Source organism: Thalassophryne amazonica, chromosome 5 (assembly GCF_902500255.1).
Source record: "Thalassophryne amazonica chromosome 5, fThaAma1.1, whole genome shotgun sequence".
NCBI classification, from domain to species: Eukaryota; Metazoa; Chordata; class Actinopteri; order Batrachoidiformes; family Batrachoididae; genus Thalassophryne; species Thalassophryne amazonica.
This window is the reverse complement of record NC_047107.1, coordinates 125134764-125155325: the sequence shown is the minus strand read 5'-3', so window position 1 is coordinate 125155325 and position 20562 is coordinate 125134764. Positions and strand designations below refer to the sequence as shown.

The following is a 20562-nucleotide window of genomic DNA, read 5'->3' as shown; positions in this document are numbered from 1 at the left end:
TGCAACAGGTATTCAATAATTTAATTATTCACAAGAGTTGTAATAATGTTCAAATTTAGCTCTGAGGGCCAAACCTCTAAAATTCATATTTAGAAAATGATTCTGAATGGAGCGTTGCAATTCTGCAAAATCATATGAATTCAGTGGAAGTTTTAACTAGGGATGTCCCGATCCGATCACGTGATCGGAAATCGGGCCCGATCACGTGGTTTCAGACTTGACTGAAATCGGACGTTGCATCCCGATCAGGAATCTGATATAGATTTGAATCATTATTTTGATGAGCGCTATTTCAAGCTCATTATTGCAGATTAATGGGCCTTTCATGTGTCAGAAGTGTCATGAATCGGCCTAAAAAAGCATTATTGTCAATGAGACGCGTTGCTTTTTAGAGGCACCAGAAGCATCGCGCCAAAAGCCGAGCTAAAGCGACGCTTCTGACGGGAGCACGCATTGCCGCTTGTCGGCAGGCTGACGCGTCAAAGTTCAACCCAATCCAACTTTCGACGCTCTGAGCTGTGACGTAGCTTCGCGCTGCCCAATAGGAACAACGCGTCGGGCCAAAACACGGAAGACTAGTGGCAGAAACCACTGATCTCTACAAAACAGAAACATGTCACAGGACTGCTCATTTATAGAGCAGTTTTCTGAAGAAAAATCCTTGGAAATGTTTTTTGTTGTTTGTTACCTCAAAATTTCTGATTACTGTTTAAAAAAGTTTAGAACACTTGTAATTAAAATAGCTAAATCAATAAATGGTTCTTTAGAAACATTTCATCTGTAAATTAAAACCACATTATTTCAGATTAGATAATTTATTGTTTAACATAATGAACCTTGGACATTTATTTTTAGACAAAAAAATAACATGGAAATTTGTACATTTTTTAAGTCTGGTAGATTATTACTTGATTGTTCAAGCTACCTCAAGGAGAAGTGTACTGTTTAAGTGATAAATAATAAAATAAGGTGATTAAAATGAAAATATTATATATTTAGCATTTGTTCATTGTTCATTCAGTTTTTTAAAGTATCAGATCAGGACTCGGTATCGGCAGATACTCAAAATCAGATGACTGAATCGGATCAGGGCCAAAAAAACCTGATCGGGACATCACTCGTTTTAACATGATTTTCCCCTCCCCCACCCCAAAAAACAAGATGTTTCACACAAATTGGGAGTATCAAATGAGCAGTGAGACCTAATACTCATCAAACAGGCCACATGAAGAATATCTGGGGAGGGCTTTAAAAAAATAATAAGAGCCAAAAAATACAACAATCTGAAGAGCCAGTTGGTGAGTATTATTAAAAAACAAAATACGTTACTTTATATAACAGCTGAGTACAACCCCAATTCCAATAAAGTTGGGACATTGTGTAAAATGTAAATAAAAACAGAATACAATGATTTGCAAATCCTCTTCAACCTATACTCAATTGAATACACCACAAAGACAAGATATTTAATGTTCAAACTGATAAACTTTATTGTTTTTGTGCAAATATTTGCTCATTTGAAATGGATGCCTGCAACACGTTTCAAAAAAGTTGGGACTTTCTGACACACACTGTGCATGGTTGTGTGACTGCGCTGGTGAACTGCAGATGAATTGCCCTTTTAGGGATGGATAAAGTTGTTTTTTATTCATTCAATGTAACAAATATTTCATGAGGTGAAAGATGGAAAGTACCAATATTTGTACCATTCAACTCATAAATATTCATTATTTGTAAACTAGTTAGCAGATTTTGAAGTGATATGATGACCTCTAGAACACAGAATTTACACATCAACCTGAGAGCCTTTCCTTTGAACCTACACGTTAAAGAAAATAGCCCAGAACTCTCATTCTTTCAGCTGCTCACGGTTCCCACAAATGATTGGCCATGGCTTAGCATATTTATTTGGGACAGGTTTTACACAGTGAAACACCATTCCTGATATACCTGGAAATAAGGGGACAAGTGGGCTTTGAACTCCAGACCTTCTTGCCGTGAAGCAAGAGCACCACCACTGTGACAATTAATTGCTAGAATGTAGCAACTCTGCAATACTTTTTCAATTTTCAAGTTTATTTTCATTTATATAGCGCCAAATCATAACAGAGTTGCCTCAAGGCGCTTCATACAAGTAAGGTCTAACCTTACTAACCTCGAGGGCAAGCACACAGGAGACAATGGTAAGGAAAAATTCTCTCTGAGGAAGAAACCTCAAGCAGACCAGACTCAAAGTGGTGACCCTCTGCTTGGGCCATGCTACAGACAGAAAACAAACATTACAAAACAATTCACAAAATGAATATACAGGAAATCTTAACAGTGCACAAGACAGGAGGGTTTCAGAAACAGACACCACACCCATCTCTGGATGGAGCCGCACCTCAAACAGAGAGGAAAAAAAAAAGAATTGGGCATCAGAAAGACAAGAAATACAGTATAATTTGTCAGCATTAAGCAACAAGAAAAACAAGAAATACCAAGGTGTTCGCCGGCCACTAGCTCTAAGCTTCACGAAAAGACCCAGAATTTAGATAAAGTTGAGGCTGCGGCACGCTCCGTTTCCTAATAAAATGAATTTAAAAGAGTTAAAAGCATAGAACTATACAATGCCAGTATGCATAAGGGAAATAAGTGTGTCTTAAGTCTGGACTTGAAAGTCTCCACAGAATCTGACTTTTATTGATGCAGGGAGATCATTCCACAGAACAGGGGCATGATAAGGCAAAGCTCTGTGATCCGCAGACTTCTTATTCACCTTAGGGACACAAAGTAGTCCTGCACCCTGAGAACACAAAGCCAGGGCCGGTACATAGGGTTTAATTAGGTCAACTTGGTAGGGAGGTGCCAGTCCTTGAATAATTTTATAGGTTAGTAGCAGAACCTTAAAATCTAATCTCACTGGAAAAGGAAGCCAGTAAAGAGATGCCAAAATGGGTGTAATGTGGTCAAACTTTCTGCTTCGTGTCAAAAGTCTGGCAGCAGCATTTTGAACCAATTGGAGAGCCCTAATGCTGGACTGCGGTAAACCAGACAATAGAACATTGCAGTAGTCCAATCTAGGAGAGACAAACATGAATCAGGGTCTCAGCATCAGCCATAGACAGGATGGGACGAATCTTAACTATATTTCGCAGGTGGAAAAAAGCAGACCTCATAATATTTCTAATGTGGAGGTCAAAGGACAATGTAGGATCAAAAATTACTCCAAGGTTCCTCATTTTGTCAGTGACGTATGACACACGTGTCTAGGCTAAGCGTTAACTGGTCAAATTGATGCCGATGTCTCACTGGACCAAGAACCATCATTTCAGTCTTATCAGAGTTTAAAAGTAGGAAGTTTCTAGACATCCAGCTTCTCACTGATGCAAGGCAATCTTCTAAGGTTTTTATGTCGAGAAGATTACCAGCAGTTATCGGCATGTATAATTGAGTATCATCAGCATAGCAGTGAAAGTTAATCCCAAAACGCTGCCATATGTGCCCAAGGGGTGCTATATAAAGGGAGAAAAGCAGTAGGCCTAAGACAGACCCCTGTGGAACCCCAAATTTCATGTCACTAAGGTTAGAGGTAGTGTTATTGTACAAAACACAGTGAGAACGACTGGTCAAATATGACGTCAACCATGCAAGGGCACTCCCAGTAATCCCAAAATGATTTTCCAGCCTATCAAGTAGAATATGATGATCCACGGTATAAACGCAGCACTGAGATCTAACAGCACCAGAACCGTGGTGGTGTCCGAATCCACTGCAAGCATAAGATCATTCACCACTTTAGTGAGAGCCATCTCTGTGGAATGATATTTTCTAAAAGCAGACTGCAGTGGCTCAAAGAGATTATTCTCAGTAAAATAATCCATGAGCAGCCGTGACACTACTTTTTACAAAATTGTAGTGCAAAATGATAGATTTGATATCGGCCGATAGTTTTTTAATACACTAGGGTCAAGATTAGGTTTCTTAAGTAATGGTTTAATCACTGAAGATTTGAAACATTTAGGAACACATCTGGAAATTAATGAGAGATTAATAATTTCCAGCACAGTCTGCCCAAGAGAGGGTCACAGGTCCTTAAACAGTTTTGTTGGTATAGGATCAAATAAGCAGGTTGTTTTTTTTTTATTGATGTTACGGGTTTCGTCAGCACGCCTAGTGAGATACTATCAAATTCTATAAATCTAGGTAACACCTCAGTAATGGCGCCCACCTCAATAGCAGGGTGTAGTGGCTGGATTAAGGCATGCCGGGATATGTTTAACCTGATGTCTTCTATTTTCTTCTCAAAGTAATCCAAGAAATCGTGTGCTGTAAAAGGAGAGCAACTAACAGGTGGTTGTCCATGAGTAAGTGTTGCCACCATGTCAAACAAGAACTTTGAGTTATGCTTGTTTTTGTTGTTCAAATCAGAGTAATGGTCCACTTTGTAGCCAGTAATGCATGCTTATAGTCTAAGACAGCATCATTTAGCATTATCATAGCATCATCAGCATTTTGAACTACGCCATTTCTGTTCTAGACATCTAGCCTTATGCTTGAGGTCACACAGGTAATCACTGAACCAAGGTGACTGTTTTTTTTTTGGGGGGGGGGGGGGTGGTTAACAAAGGTGGTGCAATCATGTCAAGTGTTTTGAGCACTGAGTTTAAACTATCCACAAGACTGTCTACTGATTAGGCATTTGCCAAACATGAAGCTAAGATATCAGGCAGTCTACCTTCGAGTTCAATCATAGTTGGAGTTGATGCTTCGCCACAGTGATAAATAAGGTTGTTGTTCCACTAAATACGGCAGCAAAACTGTAAACTCAGTAAGTGATAAGAGACCACTGATGCAATTAATTGCCAGAATGCAGCAATTCTGCCATAATTAAATTCTACTTTCAAAAGGCTACAAGTACATATGTAATACAACCCCTGGCAAAAATTATGGAATCACCGGCCTCAGAGGATGTTCATTCAGTTGTTTAATTTTGTAGAAAAAAAGCAGATCACAGACATGACACAAAACTAAAGTCATTTCAAATGGCAACTTTCTGGCTTTAAGAAACACTATAAGAAATCAAGAAAAAAAGATTGTGGCAGTCAGTAACTGTTACTTTTTTAGACCAAGCAGAGGAAAAAAATATGGAATCACTCAATTCTGAGGAAAAAATTATGGAATCACCCTGTAAATTTTCATCCCCAAAACTAACACCTGCATCAAATCACATCTGCTCGTTGACATTGACCCTGTGCCATGACAGCCATCTTCCCCAGTCCCTTTACATGACATGCAGCCCCATATCATCAATGACTGTGGAAATTTACATGTTCTCTTCAGGCAGTCATCTTTATAAATCCCATTGGAACGGCACCAAACAAAAGTTCCAGCATCATCACCTTGCCCAATGCAGATTCGAGATTCATCACTGAATATGACTTTCATCCAGTCATCCACAGTCCACGATTGCTTTTCCTTAGCCCATTGTAACCTTGTTTTTTTCTGTTTAGGTGTTAATGATGGCTTTCGTTTAGCTTTTCTGTACGTAAATCCCATTTCCTTTAGGTGGTTTCTTACAGTTCGGTGACAAACGTTGACTCCAGTTTCCTCCCATTCGTTCCTCATTTGTTTTGTTGTGCATTTTTCGATTTTTGAGACATATTGCTTTAAGTTTTCTGTCTTGATGCTTTGATGTCTTCCTTGGTCTACCAGTACGTTTGCCTTTAACAACCTTCCCATGTTGTTTGTATTTGGTCGAGTTTAGACACAGCTGACTGAACAACCAACATCTTTTGCAACATTGCGTGATGATTTACCCTCTTTTAAGAGTTTGATAATCCTCTCCTTTGTTTCAACTGACATCTCTCGTGTTGGAGCCATGATTCATGTCAGTCCACTTGGTGCAACAGCTCTCCAAGGTGTGATCACTCCTTTTTAGATGCAGACTAACGAGCAGATCTGATTTGATGCAGGTGTTAGTTTTGGGGATGAAAATTTACAGGGTGATTCCATAATTTATTCCTCAGAAATGAGTGATTCCATATTTTTTTCCTCTGCTTGGTCTAAAAAAGTAACCGTTACTGACTGCCACAATCTTTTTTTTCTTGATTTCTTATAGTGTTTCTTAAAGCCAGAAAGTTGCCATTTGAAATGACTTTAGTTTTGTGTCATGTCTGTGATCTGCTTTTTTTCTACAAAATTAAACAACTGAATGAACATCCTCTGAGGCCGGTGATTCCATAATTTTTGCCAGGGGTTGTACTATAATGGACAGTTTTCTGCAAAGATTAAATGAATAAACTGAAAGACTCCAACACTAAAGGAAGGAATGAAACATGAAGCACTGTGAAATCAGGGTGGACATGTTAAGATTCCTTTTGAACCATTTCACTGGATCTTAAATGGCACAGAGTGCAGGCCAGAGACCACCAGTATTGATAAAAGAGGCCAGAGTCAGTTCTTGCTCCCACTCTGCAAAACAGTGTTTGTGTTACCATGGACAGTCTCCTACAAACGGGGTGTTCACCCAAAGAAGAATTTTCTGTTATGTGTCGGACGCAGCTCGGAGAACCGACCAGCGTTTGAAGGACCCAGTATGAAATAAGCAGAGCACGGTACAAAGGCTAACTGAATTTAATACATAACAGTGATACAAAAATAACAGAAAGTGCGGTCTGGCGTGGTGCGCTCCCAGCAGCGCTAACGGTCCGGAGCCAGAAGCTGTTCGGACCCAAGGACCCCGCCGACACCCCCCAGGTGGCCGCAACAAACCGAGTCTGTGAAAGAAGGAACCATTATGTGAGTCCACACTCTACACACAGAGAGAACACTCAAAGGTGTACAAACAGCAAACACTTCCTGGCTTGATTACTAATCAGCTTCCCAACCTGCAGGCATGGAACATCCAGTTCACAAAACTCCACTGCAGTGGAAGCTGATACATGACTAACATACAGCTCAATATAATAAAGGTGTGAGGGACACCACATTTACTGACTGTATAAATGTTAGTCACAAAATCTAACGTACCTCAGGAAGTGTGCTGACGAGCGTGAGACCTCACCCCCTCCTCTTTCACAGACCGTGCATCAAACCCTGGACGTTCTCTGCATCCACTGATGATGAGATGGCTCCCGAGACGACGATCTCACCCGTCTGGTCACAAGGTCGAGTCTCTGGAAAATACACACTGTATACTCCAGTCTTAAATGCCACCATGTTCCATTCCATATAGATGCACCTCAGCTGTGAGTCCTGACGAGCCGCAGGTGATCAGGGTGAGGTCCTGATAACCTCAGCAACACAGCCACTCAGTCCCAAATGCAAGCCACCTGGAAGGAAAAACAAAAGACAGAAACAAAAAGGCAGCCAGGCCCCCCAGCCATACAACAGTACCCCACCCTCACGGGAAGCCTCCCGGCGACCACACAAACCTGGCCCAGGAGAAACACCCCCCTCCAGGGACCATGGCTGGAAACCACATCTGCATTTGTCTTCCAATAGAATGGTTGATGTCCTCTCCTCTGGCTGCATCCTTGCCTTTGTTTCAGTCAGTCACTCAGCACAGGTGTGGCCAGGAGTTCTTAAACCTGTGCGGTCAGCCTTTATCCAACCATGTGCGGTCATTAGTCATAAAACAAAAAGAAACACAAACAACCAAACCACCCCCCCCCCCTCCCCAGGGGACCGTCCCATCAAACCCCGGGATGAGGAGAAAAGAAAAACCCCAAACTTAAGCTTACAAATAAAAGCGCTAAAACACCCCCCCCCCCCCCCCCCCCCCCAAACGACATGTAGGGACCAACATCCCCCAGAGGACTCCCCGCCAGCTCCAGGAGTAATAACCACAGCCGAGGTCCCTCTGGGATCCAACGTCACACACGGGGACTCCCAGCGCCTCCCAGAGGACCACTCGTCAACCCCAGGAGACGCCTCCCCTCACGACCAATGGACCCAGCCCCAGCCGTCTATGGCTAGATGGACCCACAGCCCTTTCCCCCCCCCAGAGGACACCACAGTCAAACCCTGAGGGCGGAAACTGGGCGGAAAACACCCCCCCCCCCCCCCCCCCCCCAGGTGCAGAGGTTACCTGGGAAACGCCCAGCATAACCACACTGCACCACTCCAGCATCGCCGACACTACGGCTCACACGGCTGGAGCCAGAGGAGAAAAGAGAGAACAAAAACAAAATACCCCAAACCCCCCCCTCCCCTCCCGGGTGCAGAGGTTACCCGGGAAACGCCCAGCACAACCCAACTGCACCACTCCAGCAACGCCGACACTACGGCACACACGGCTGGAGTCAGAGGAGAAGAGAGGGCATAACAAAAAACAAAACAAAAAAAAAGAAAGAAAAAACAACAACCCAAATACCCCCCCCCATGACCCCCCAGGGGACCGTCCCATCAAACCCTGGGAGGTGAAACTGAAAAAAAAATAAATAAAAAGAAAGACTAACAGACTTTTTTTTTTTTTTTTTGTGGGCAGAACTGCAGGGTCACGACCCCAGACACTAAATAGTGAAAAACAAAAAATAAAATCCCACACAAAAACCAACTCAAAAAACACCCACACAAAATGAACTAACACAAAACAAATAAGTGATTTATACCGTCAAGCTCAAACAAATGGAACACACCTGTTCCAACTTAAGAGCTTGACGGTAATGTGACTCAGTCACCAACAGAGGGAGCCAGAGTGCTAAAAATAAAATAAAAAACCTTTGGTGACAGAGAAAACAAACGAGCTGCTTTTCTGTGCGCAGCTGTGAGCAACACACAACCAAAAATGTGATTCAACTAAATAACACCGGAGCTGACACAACAGACGCAGTAGCTATCATTACCCGGGGAAACGGGGCTACGACTGTAACACAGGAAGCTCAGCGACCCATGCCACAGAGCTCCGCCGTGCGCGTGCACCCATTACAGACACACTCTTGCAGCTCCCGTTTAAACCTCTTATCCGGTCGGAGCGTGACGCGAAGCCGTCGCCAGTTACACTCCACCACGACCCACGGATAAGGCACAAACACAGGAACACGGCTGCAAGAGAGCACAAATCAGTATTCAGCAATGGGTCTCAAACACGCACCATCCGGGCATAGAGCACCCGCAACTGATCCGGATAACTTCTGAACGTCTGCTGCCGCCTTCCCGGCGCGTTACCGTCTCTGCTACCGCTGGGTCCGTGATGTTTGGCCAGAGACTACTGTTATGTGTCGGATGCAGCTCGGAGAACCGACCAGCGTTTGAAGGACCCAGTATGAAATAAGCAGAGCACGGTACAAAGGCTAACTGAATTTAATACATAACAGTGATACAAAAATAACAGAAAGTGCGGTCTGGCGTGGTGCGCTCCCAGCAGCGCTAACGGTCCGGAGCCAGAAGCTGTTCAGACCCAAGGACCCCGCCGACACCCCCCAGGTGGCCGCAACAAACCGAGTCTGTGAAAGAAGGAACCATTATGTGAGTCCACACTCTACACACAGAGAGAACACTCAAAGGTGTACAAACAGCAAACACTTCCTGGCTTGATTACTAATCAGCTTCCCAACCTGCAGGCATGGAACATCCAGTTCACAAAACTCCACTGCAGTGGAAGCCGATACATGACTAACATACAGCTCAATATAATAAAGGTGTGAGGGACACCACATTTACTGACTGTATAAATGTTAGTCACAAAATCTAACGTACCTCAGGAAGTGTGCTGACGAGCGTGAGACCTCACCCCCTCCTCTTTCACAGACCGTGCATCAAACCCTGGACGTTCTCTGCATCCACTGATGATGAGATGGCTCCCGAGACGACGATCTCACCCGTCTGGTCACAAGGTCGAGTCTCTGGCAAATACACACTGTATACTCCAGTCTTAAATGCCACCATGTTCCATTCCATATAGATGCACCTCAGCTGTGAGTCCTGACGAGCCGCAGGTGATCAGGGTGAGGTCCTGATAACCTCAGCAACACAGCCACTCAGTCCCAAATGCAAGCCACCTGGAAGGAAAAACAAAAGACAGAAACAAAAAGGCAGCCAGGCCCCCCAGCCATACAACATTTTCACTCATTTCAATTATAGCTTCGATCTCTGGTGGAGATATTTTATGTACTTTTTTTGACAATTAAAGGATAGGGATTTTTCCCATTTTTATCTGATTATGACCTTGAAAATTTAATCAGTTCTTGCCTATCAAAAAATCATAATGATAAATGAAAAATTGTGAGTTACAGGCTGCTAAAGGGAGAAAACATAACCTCTGCCCAACTTCGTTGAGGGAGGTAAAGATGGTCACTATGGACTGCATTTATATAGCGCTTTTCCATCTGCATCAGATGCTCAAAGCACTTTACAATTATGCCTCACATTCACCCCGATGTCAGGGTGCTGCCATACAAGGCACTCACTACACACCAGGAGCAATAGGGGATTGGGCCTTGCCCAAGGGCCCTTAGTGATTTTCCAGTCAGGTGGGGATTTGAACCCATGATCTTCTGGACTCAAGCCCAACACCTTAACCACTAGACCATCACCTCCCCTAACCGTCACGTTTACTCATTTGTAACTGGAAACATTTAGTGAGGTAGAAGAACATTGTGAAGTCCCAAAAATCCCAATTATAAACCACCACCAGAATTTAATCATGTTGCCTAAAAGATTCCCATATCTCATTTACAGGTTCTCTTCTTTTTAATGATAGTTACCAAAAATGTTCACATATCCAATACTGTGCAACCTATAAGACTAAGCAATGAAGAACCATTTGTGATGAAATGGCTCAGAAACCAATTCCAGTTCAGTGGTCATGAATTCAGTGGATCTGATCCAAGGCACCCAAAAGGAACAAGAGTTTCTTTACTGAAAAGAAAACCGAACAAAGGCAGCAGACTGGAGGAGAGTGGTTAAGGACAAGTAGAGTTATGTCTGGGAACGGAGGGACGTGGTCTTGGTCCTGTCATTCATAAATATAAATAGTGTCGCTGGTCTCCTTACAGAGATACAAGACAAACCCAGCAAACCTTCTTAGGCTGGAACAAGTGAATGTGTGGACTTTTTTTTAACCTCCTAAAATCTGAAAAGCTGGCCTAGCCATTTGGGATTAGCAACGTCCTAAAATTAGGTATCGTCTTTGCATATGTGGACACAGATTCTCAGGAGAAAGGAATTAAGCTCATCAAAAAATAAAGTCAGCTTCACATCACAGCAAATACTCTATCACCATCTTACCCTGTCCTCAGCTGCTTTCTCTGTACTCAGGACTTTGAACCAGAACTTTTCCCCAACTGGTTCATTCCATACAGCTGGCAGTTTTGCGTTCCACCCCAAAACTGACCTTCCCCAACTGGTTATAACAAAACATTTAATAGCTAAACTGGTTAATAATGTTCCATGTCAGCTGTGGGACAGTGAAAACACTGTCTATGCCAGACCTGTATGTGGCACTGTAACGCTCCCACGAAAAATGGAGAAGACAACAGAGCTGACTGCAGCAGAAGCCAGAACCTCTCAAAATGGGACACAGAGTGAAATAAATTGTTTGAAGAGAAAGCGGGGCCACCCTGATCACCTGAAATAGACTTGTGTATTTAAAGTGAAGCAGTGTGTTTCTTGTATTTTTAAAAGACACGGCGCTGTGTTGCTCTCAGCCTCGTAGAGAAGCCTCTGGTACCAAAGTAATGGGCCGAGCGCTAATCCACTGCTGTCCATTGATTGGCTCATCAATAAAAGCTACAGGCCTCACACAACCATAACAATAACCCCTAACCATAACAAGGCTGCGCTACATATGAATGTTATTGATATGGCTACGTACGAATAGCCACTTCCTAAAACCGTTCACACACACTGAGCAAATATAACGTCTATGAAGTCTTAATCTGACCAGGCAGTTACGTCATTTCAGTTGGATTTCTCATCCCAGCCTGATGAGAAGACATTGTTTTGGAAGACAATGTCTGGGAAATACTTTAATTCCTGATGGTGGAAATTACTGAAGAAACGCCGAGTTTTTAAAGAAGTCCCTCGATGTTTGTCTGCTCTGGGTGCGTTTCTCGGGGCCCCTTCACACATAGTGCGAATAAGTACAAATCAGGGTGAATCACGGCGGAACAGCTCGTATGAGTGAACCATGCAAACGTCGATCTGACGGGCAGGTGTGGACGATCCCGGTGCGATGGTGTTGTGCACGCAAAAACACAGTGTGAGCAGACGCGCGATGTGGTTACACATCGTGCAGTTCAAAATCATCTTCCTGATTCGCTAAATCGGCATCAATTACATGGTCACTTCTGTGTTCGTAGTCTTAACAGTTTCAATCACATTCACACATCTTTTAACAGGGTATTCCTAGTGAGTACAGCTTGAAACTTGTTTGACTGTGTTCCATCAGGGTAAAAATTTGAGGAAAAAGCAGCATTTATTGCGGTTCTGTCTGAGAATGCAGCCATGCTCAGCTTTACTTTTGTTTCAGCGAGTTGCCAGGTATACGCTTTATAAGACAGCCTGTTAGGATGCAAGCCAGATTAAGCAGTCTTTGCATATTCTTGGATCGTGGGAGATCGTAGTAGAACAGCACCCTGTGGAATAGGGGTGTTACACCAACCACCTACTCGTCCTCCCTCACACATCCATAGACCTCCTCTTTGGTGCATCCATCCTCTGCATCCTTTTCCACATTCCTCCTTTTCACACGCTCAAACATCTCAGTCTCATTTTAACCATTTGTGACTCCATGTTCTCCTACCTGCACTGTCCCTTCAAAATGCTCCTTCGTAATCCTGTCCATGCTAGTCACTCCCAAAGACAACTGTAGCATCTTCAACTCCATCATCTTGCGCTCCACCTCTATTCGTTTTGCCAGTTCCACTTTCTCCAAGCAGTACAACATGAACTTTACCTGTTCACTCTAGCAGATCCACTCCTACCAACAAATCACCCCTGCCACTCTTCTTTACCTGTACTCATCTTTACCTCTCTGTCACAGCTGACCCAACGTATTTAACTCATCCTACCCCTTGCAACCGCACTATTCCACCATCCTCCCTCTCCATAAATGCACATGTACTCCTTCTTGCTCCTATGGCCTTTCATTTTTCTCTCTTCTATCCAGAGCACAACTCCACCTCTCCAAGATATCCTCAACCTGCTCTATACTATCACTCCAGATCTTGGTAAAAATTTGTAGCCCTTGAATTTGTAAAAACCAAATCAATGAATGTTGCAGTTGAAATCAATTCATGTTTCAGCTCACTTGTGAAATATGGGGAAACACTGGCTGTAATAAAACAAATAAATAGCAGTAGTGCATAGCTCCATGAGGGCAACACTCTCACCTCTGCCAATGGATGGAGGATGATTTCCTGTTTAAAAATTCTGTTGAAATGTCACAAAGCAAAATACCCTTCAGGGCACACAGACAGAAGGGAGTGACCACATAACCTTCAGGTCTGTTCAAAAGGTGTGCAGAGGTTACAGTTCAGTCTGTCATTGTCTAATAAGTTCCAATCTAAATCATGTTTATTTTGTCACACCATCAGCAAACTCCCAGGTTTTTGGGAGAGGTACGCACGCTAATGAGAGCTGCTCTTGTTAATACTTTTCCTTGCAGGAAGGCATTTTCTTGCCATAACTTCCTGCAATGGTGTCTCCAGTCCAGTTAAACAAGAAAGAGAAGCAAACCCTACAAGGCCAGCTGTGTGACAAGCAGACAGACAGCCTGAGAGAGAGAGCAGCACACAAATCTTTTGCCAAAATTAGCCTTAGTATTAACACGACATACATAAAAGCAATCATTTATAGCATCTAGACAGCACAGAGGCTTAGCACTTGGCAATGTTTTTCACAGAGAAGGTCCCTGGCACACTTCTGACCTGGTCCTTTTCTGTGTGGAGTTCACACGTTCTCCCCATGTTTGAGTGGGTTCCCTCTCACTTCCAAAGACATGAAGGGTCAGTGAATTAATGACTAAACTGCCCAAAGGGTTGAGTAACAGTGTGTTTATCTGTGTATCTGTGGCCTGTCCAAGGTGTACCCCACCCACAATGCCAGTCACCCTCTGCACACTGTGATCAGAAACCAAAAGGAACCTCTTCAGCCACAGACTGCTCCTTCTAGTGCAGCAAATAACACAATATTTGCAGAGGAATCTTTCAAATCTGGTTACAAGCACCAAAGTTTGATTGTGTACGAGGTCTGTGAGAAAAGTATCCGACCTTTTTATTTTATGCAAAAAATATATGGATTTGATTCGTATGTTTTTACGTCAGCCAAGCTTGAACCTTCGTGCGCATGCGTGAGTTTTTTTCACGCCTGTCGGTTGCGTCATTCACCTGTGGGCAGGCTTTGAGTGAGCACTGGTCCACCCCCTCTCGTCGTTTTTTTCATTGCGAGGAAATGGCGGAATGATTTGGGCTTTGTTCCATCAGAATTTTTTCAGAAACTGTTAGAGACAGGCAGCTGGAAACCATTCGGAAAATTCACATGGCTTTCGGTGAAAATTTTACGGGCCTTACAGAGATTACAGAGTGTTACTACCGCTTTAAGGATGGCCCACAATGGCGCATGACGCGCTGCGCTCCGAGCCGCAATCGACAGACAGAAACCACCATTTCATTTCTAAATGGATGGCTGTGTCGATCCGGGACCGTCGTGTGCAATTTCTCTGGTTATCACAAGAGCTGGACATCAGCCATTTTCCGGCAGATTTCACTTTTAACAAGAGATTTTGTCATGGAAAGCCACACGGAGGCTCCGCGCGTGAAGTTGGGACATGCCTATCTCGGCTTTCAGTGGCTTACCAGTCGAGTGAGTATAAGAGATTGTGGAGAGCTGGGCATGTCCCAACTTGTCCTCTGACACTCCAAAACGGAGGTGTTCTTTGTCTCGCTCCATCAGCGGCTCCGTCGTGACGCGCGAAGCCTCCGCGTGGCTTTCCATGACAAAATCTCTTGTTAAAAGTGAAATCTGCCGGAAAATGGCTGATGTCCAGCTCTTGTGATAACCAGAGAAATTGCACACGACGGTCCCGGATCGACACAGCCATCCGTTTAGAAATGAAATGGTGGTTTCTGCCGCGCAGTGCCCCGTGCGCCATTGTGGGCCATCATTAAAGCTGTAGTAACACTCCGTAATCTCTGTGAAGCCCATAAAATTTTCACCGAAAGCCATGTGAATTTTCCAAATGGTTTCCAGCTGCCTGTCTCTATCAGTTTCTGAAAAAAGTCTGATGGAACAAAGCCCAAATCATTCCGCCATTTCCTCGCAATGAAAAAACAACGAGAGGGGTGGACCAGTGCTCACTCAAAGCCTGCCCACAGGCAAATGAAGCAACCGACAGGCGTGAAAAAACTCACGCATGCGCACGAAGGTTCAAGCTTGGCTGACGTAAAAACATATGAATCAAATCCATATATTTTTTGCATAAAATAAAAAGGTCTGATACTTTTCTCACAGACCTCGTATACCTGTTGGTACAAATGTTAGAAAAATAACGTTATCCATTTGCATTTTCAATCGGGGGCCAAGTAGGGGCCAATTGAACTGCATAGGAGTAAAAAAATAAAAAATGTTCCAATCATATTGAAAGCTATACCACATTATGTGTCTGATCACAAAGATTCCAAAAAGGTATAGTTTGGATTATCTGTGACTGAATGTTCTGGAGTTATGGGATAAAAACAGCAATCATGGCAACAAAGGTCACTTTCAGTCTGTACAGGGGTCAAAAGTTAAAGTTGCTCCAATTATGGTAAAACATGATGCAAATTATTGGTTGAGTTAGTAGGATTTTAAAAAGGAATAGTTTGCACCATGTGTCATGCTTAGTTATGTTACGGGGTAACATATGTCACATGTCAAAGAATCCAATGGATGTCGACATTGTTTCATTTCATTTGGACCTTTCATTTGGAGACCAAACATTCAACACAGTCAGAACTATTCCATTTGTTAATCCTATTAGTTCAACCAATAAAGTGCACCACATTTTACCAAAACTGGAGCAACTTTAACTTTTGACCCCTGTACAAACTGAAACTGACCTTTGTCACCATTTTTGCTGTTTTTACCCCATAACTCCAGAACATTAAGTCACAGATAGTCCAAACTGTACCTTTTTGGAATCATTATCAGACACATAATGTGGTACAGCTTTCAGTATGACTGGAACATTTTTTTTTTACCTATGCAGTTCTTCAATTGACCCCTACTTGGCCCCCTATTGAAAATTCAAATGGTTAACATTTTTTCTACAACATGTACCAAAAGGTATACACAGTCAAATTTTGGTGCTTGTAACTGGATTTGAACAATTCTTACAGTTATATGCTGTACTATTCCCAAGTGCAGGAGCAACAGACTGAAAAACCCCTTTGTCCCTCAGGCCATCAGAATGTACAACTCCTCACTCAGGGGGAGGAAGACTAACAGGAACAGGGGGCAGGAAGGAGAGGAACACTAGTAGCCAGTAAACCAGCATTGAACACTATGTCTGGTATTTATATATTGCGTATTTGTATTTATAATTGCAAACTTTTTTTTTTTTACTTTCACTCTTGATACTCTGAGTGCTTCTTACCCTGTGTGCTGCTTATGGATGGGTATTGATAAGATTTTATTGATATCGATGCCATTATCGATTCTGCGTATCGATCCGATTCCTTATCAATTCCCTTATCGATACCTCATGAATTTTGTACTAAAAGTAGGCTTTACAGGTTTTCTATGTATTTCATTGAGTCTTAAAGTAAATAAATATGAAATTGGTCACTGTATCCTTGATCTCTGAACATAAATAAAAATAAACAAAACGGTGTTTCGCTTTGAAGTTATTAATTCCGACTGGACTCTATCGTTCTAACTTGACTTGGCAGAGAGCCGCGCAACGTTTGGAGCTGTGTGAACAGAACGGAGGACGATTCTTGTTTCTTTCTCGCAACAAGACAGGAGTCCCAGTTAGTAACTTTAATCAGCACAAAAGTGACTCACAATTGACATATTCAGGGATGAAAGTGGTGAAGGAAAAAAAAAAAAGAAAAAAGCTGAAACCTAAAATTACCCCCCAACACCACCTGCACGAAAATGTTTCAATTCTAGAAGTTCTGAAATGCAATCTGGGACTATTCCAGACGATAAACTGCAGTGAGTCCTTATTCAAATTTATTCCAGTAGTATTCTGCTCTTACTAGGATGCAGCAGTTTTCTAGCTTGGCAGATAGTTCTCTAGCTTGGCAGATAGTTCTGGAGGAAATCACTGAAGAAATTAACACATTGAAAATACGGTTTGACCGAAACAAACTGTCATTAAACTTAAATAAGACAGGGATGAAATGGAGGTGTAAGAGTCACTAGGTGTTCACAGGAAACATTTATTTCTGTATGTATTTATTTATGTATGTTCATTGTTAGCTTTTATAGTTTCTGTTGTGTTTCTATTCAGGTTCTTTTTGTCTGTTTCTCTAAAATTGTATATAATAATCATTAGATTATTAATATATAAACAAAAATAAATTTAAGAAATATTACCATTTGAAAACAAATGCACCCGAACGTGATGCCGGCTGCAACTGCTTAATGCTAACTGTTAACACTGAAAATGCCATAGACATGCTAACGCGTTAGCATCGCTCCCGTTTTTAAGTTATAAAATACATCTGCCAACTGTTTCAGAAGACCATAACAGGTCGGTTTAACATAGAAAAGGTAAATAATACTCACAGAAGTATGCTCTTTAGGGTTTTAGCGGGGGAAAATTAAGCGAAAGAAAGAAAGAAAAAACGAAGCAATAGATCGAAGCATTGCTTCAATCTGCGAACCACTGCTTCGATTGGTTCAAGGTTCAAAGCAAAGCCGCGCTGCAGAAAAGCTGATTACTTTCCCGCTGCAGGGTCTGTAATCAATGTAGAGAAATCATCATTTTCCTGACAAACACCCCTCAAAACAACGGCCACTCTGAAGGACCGATAACAGAATCGTTAAGCACAAAGCTTATTGATGTCGGTGGATCGAATCATTTCTTAACGATACCCGAAAGGAACCGGTTCTCGATACCCATCCCTAGCTGCTATACAATGCTGATGGAACTTCAATTTCCCTGGGGGAGTCTTCCCAAGGGATAAATAAATTTCTGTCTAATCTAATCTAACCCCTCATCCAGTGACTGCTGGGTTCGGCTCCAGTTTTGCCTATTTACCAAAACTGTACAGATTTAACTTTGCTTTCTCCCACATCAACAGCAACATGCTGACCAACGGTTTGCCTCATAAATTTACTTTCTGTCACTTATTTATATAGTGACTTTGGGGGAATCACGCAGCCAAAGAGTAGTTTCTCTAACATTTTTCATCAAACCCACTGAGCCAAGTAAGAATATTTCCCGTCATTTCTGAGACATTGATTTAAAGAGTCGGCTGAGAATTATAGGTCTGTCCAAGTTCTTCCAGGAAAAATGGGAAACAGCGATGATCACCTCTGGAAAAGCAAAGTGTTTATAAAATGAAATGTGAAGAAAGGGAGCGGGCGGTGCTATAGTATAGTACTGACTTAGAGGTGTAACAGCTTCATTCTGAGCCAGAATTTGAATATTGTGTCAAAGGAAAAAACTAATTTACATCATTCTTCATGGCAACTCCCACAATCACAACAGCAACATACCACTCAGACACAAAAACAAGTATTGTGTATTAAGACATCTAAAGCCCCCCTCCCCCACACAGTCACACACGTTTATTGTCTCAGGTTAAATCCCAAAAACTTTAACTTAAAAAACAAAAAAACAAAAACATGATCATTAGCCTGGCTAGTTTTTTAAAACAGCTACATCGTCAAAGGCACAGAATTACAGTGTTGTACTTCATGTTTGGCCATCCGTCCTTCAAAATAAAAGCAGAAAACTAGACACAATGAGGCCCAGTTTCTGGCACAGCTTTCAAGAAATACGTCTAAATCTCAAAGACTAACTACGTGATTTTCAAGTGTCTAACATTAAATATAAAAGAACTTTCCACCTTGAAACATACAGCCATACATACAAAAATTACTAAATTTATTGAGGCTTTACAGGTTTCAAATCCCACAAAACCTCTGAGAGGTCACCGCGCTGCGAGATCTCAGTAACATTGAGAACTACACTGATACGTTCTGATCACGCTGCACACGGACAACAGCATTAACATCGCAACGTGAATATATTCTATGGATTTATAGACGTTAGTGTTTATTTTATGTAAACATGCGAGAATCACAGTCTGTCTCCCCGTTATTTTCAATGGGAGCTGCTGTGACTTACACTCGCTTCCTGATCATGTTGTTCTGGGGGAAAGTGAAGATTGCTCTTTAACGTCTTGATTACTGTTCTTTACAACACTGTTTGTCCTCTTTGTTCCAGACTAATATATATGTCTGAAATTCAGTTTGCTCTTATTAAATTCCAGGCAGATTAAACGTAACAGATACGGATTATTTGTTATAATTGTTTTAGCAAGTTTTCAGGTATCATGCAGCAGTTTCTTATCAACGTGATGAAAAGCATAAAAAAAATTATATTTTTGTAGTATAATATTCATTTACAATTGTCATGTGGATTCTCTGTTTTGACTGCAGTGACTCTCTGGCGCGCAAGGGATTATGGGATACGTGAAAACCCAGAATAGACAGCAACTGAGTAAATTTTATATTCTGTGTTCAATAAACCAAACAATACTTGTTAAATAAGATGTAACAAAATGTGACAAGTAATGCTTTCAAGGTCCTCATTTTGTCCAAACAAAAGACATTTAATTCAAAATGATGTTTTATGTTACCAAATATTAAGATGATTGGATATTTTACTTATCCACAAACTTGTTATTCGAATAGTTTAATATATTATTTCAATTCCTATTTCGTGCACGACTCGACAACTGTCAATAGCTTCTCCCGCGTCCTCATCTTATTTTGAAAAAAAAAATCACAACACAGGTTAAAGCAAATGCTTCTAGCTTGACGGCTGCATAAAATCTGCTTTTGGGGATCAAAACAATACCTTTCATTTTAATTAAAACGTACACCATAGACAAAACAAATGAGCACAGCCTGCTTCACCTTAGCACTGTGTCGTGTGCTTCTTTTTAAAGAGAAAACTCGCGTAAAGCTGTCAAAGAGCTCTAGCAAAGCTCAAGTGGGGCGCTAACGCTACCGCTCGGCTAACGCGTTAGCATAGCCAGCTAAAACACAGAGAGCTGACAAAATATTCGTACCTCAGGTTCTTCTGAAGCTTCTCTTTGATAAATCGATGACGGGCAGTTGACGTGTGTAACATAAAAAAAAAACATACGGTGGCGAATTGCACAACTTCAGCGAGCAGCCACATCGGTTTAATGGTTAATAGGATGTGCGCCGCCTTCTGGCTGCATCACCTCACTGCAAACATCTGGACTCGTTACCTCCTGCGAAATTGGGCGAAGGTTCCGTTTTCACCACTGTTTGAAAACAGCCTGAAACCCACATTTTTTTCAAATATTATAAATTTTCTTTTTTTAAATATAGGATTCATATCCTGATAGGCAAGAACTGATTCAATTTTCCAAGGTCAAAGGTCATAGT

General features: G+C 42.1%; 1 protein-coding gene across 1 annotated transcript in view; it reads right to left on the bottom strand.

The window, feature by feature from the left end:
• specc1la (sperm antigen with calponin homology and coiled-coil domains 1-like a) overlaps positions 1-20361 on the bottom strand; it is a 42423-nt gene extending 22062 nt beyond the window's left edge. Inside the window, exon 1 of the mRNA XM_034171281.1 lies at positions 20217-20361. Coding sequence (XP_034027172.1) covers positions 20217-20291 — 75 coding nt within the window. The 5' untranslated portion in view covers positions 20292-20361. The remainder of the gene's footprint in view (positions 1-20216) is intronic.
• Positions 20362-20562: the final 201 nt, after the last annotated feature.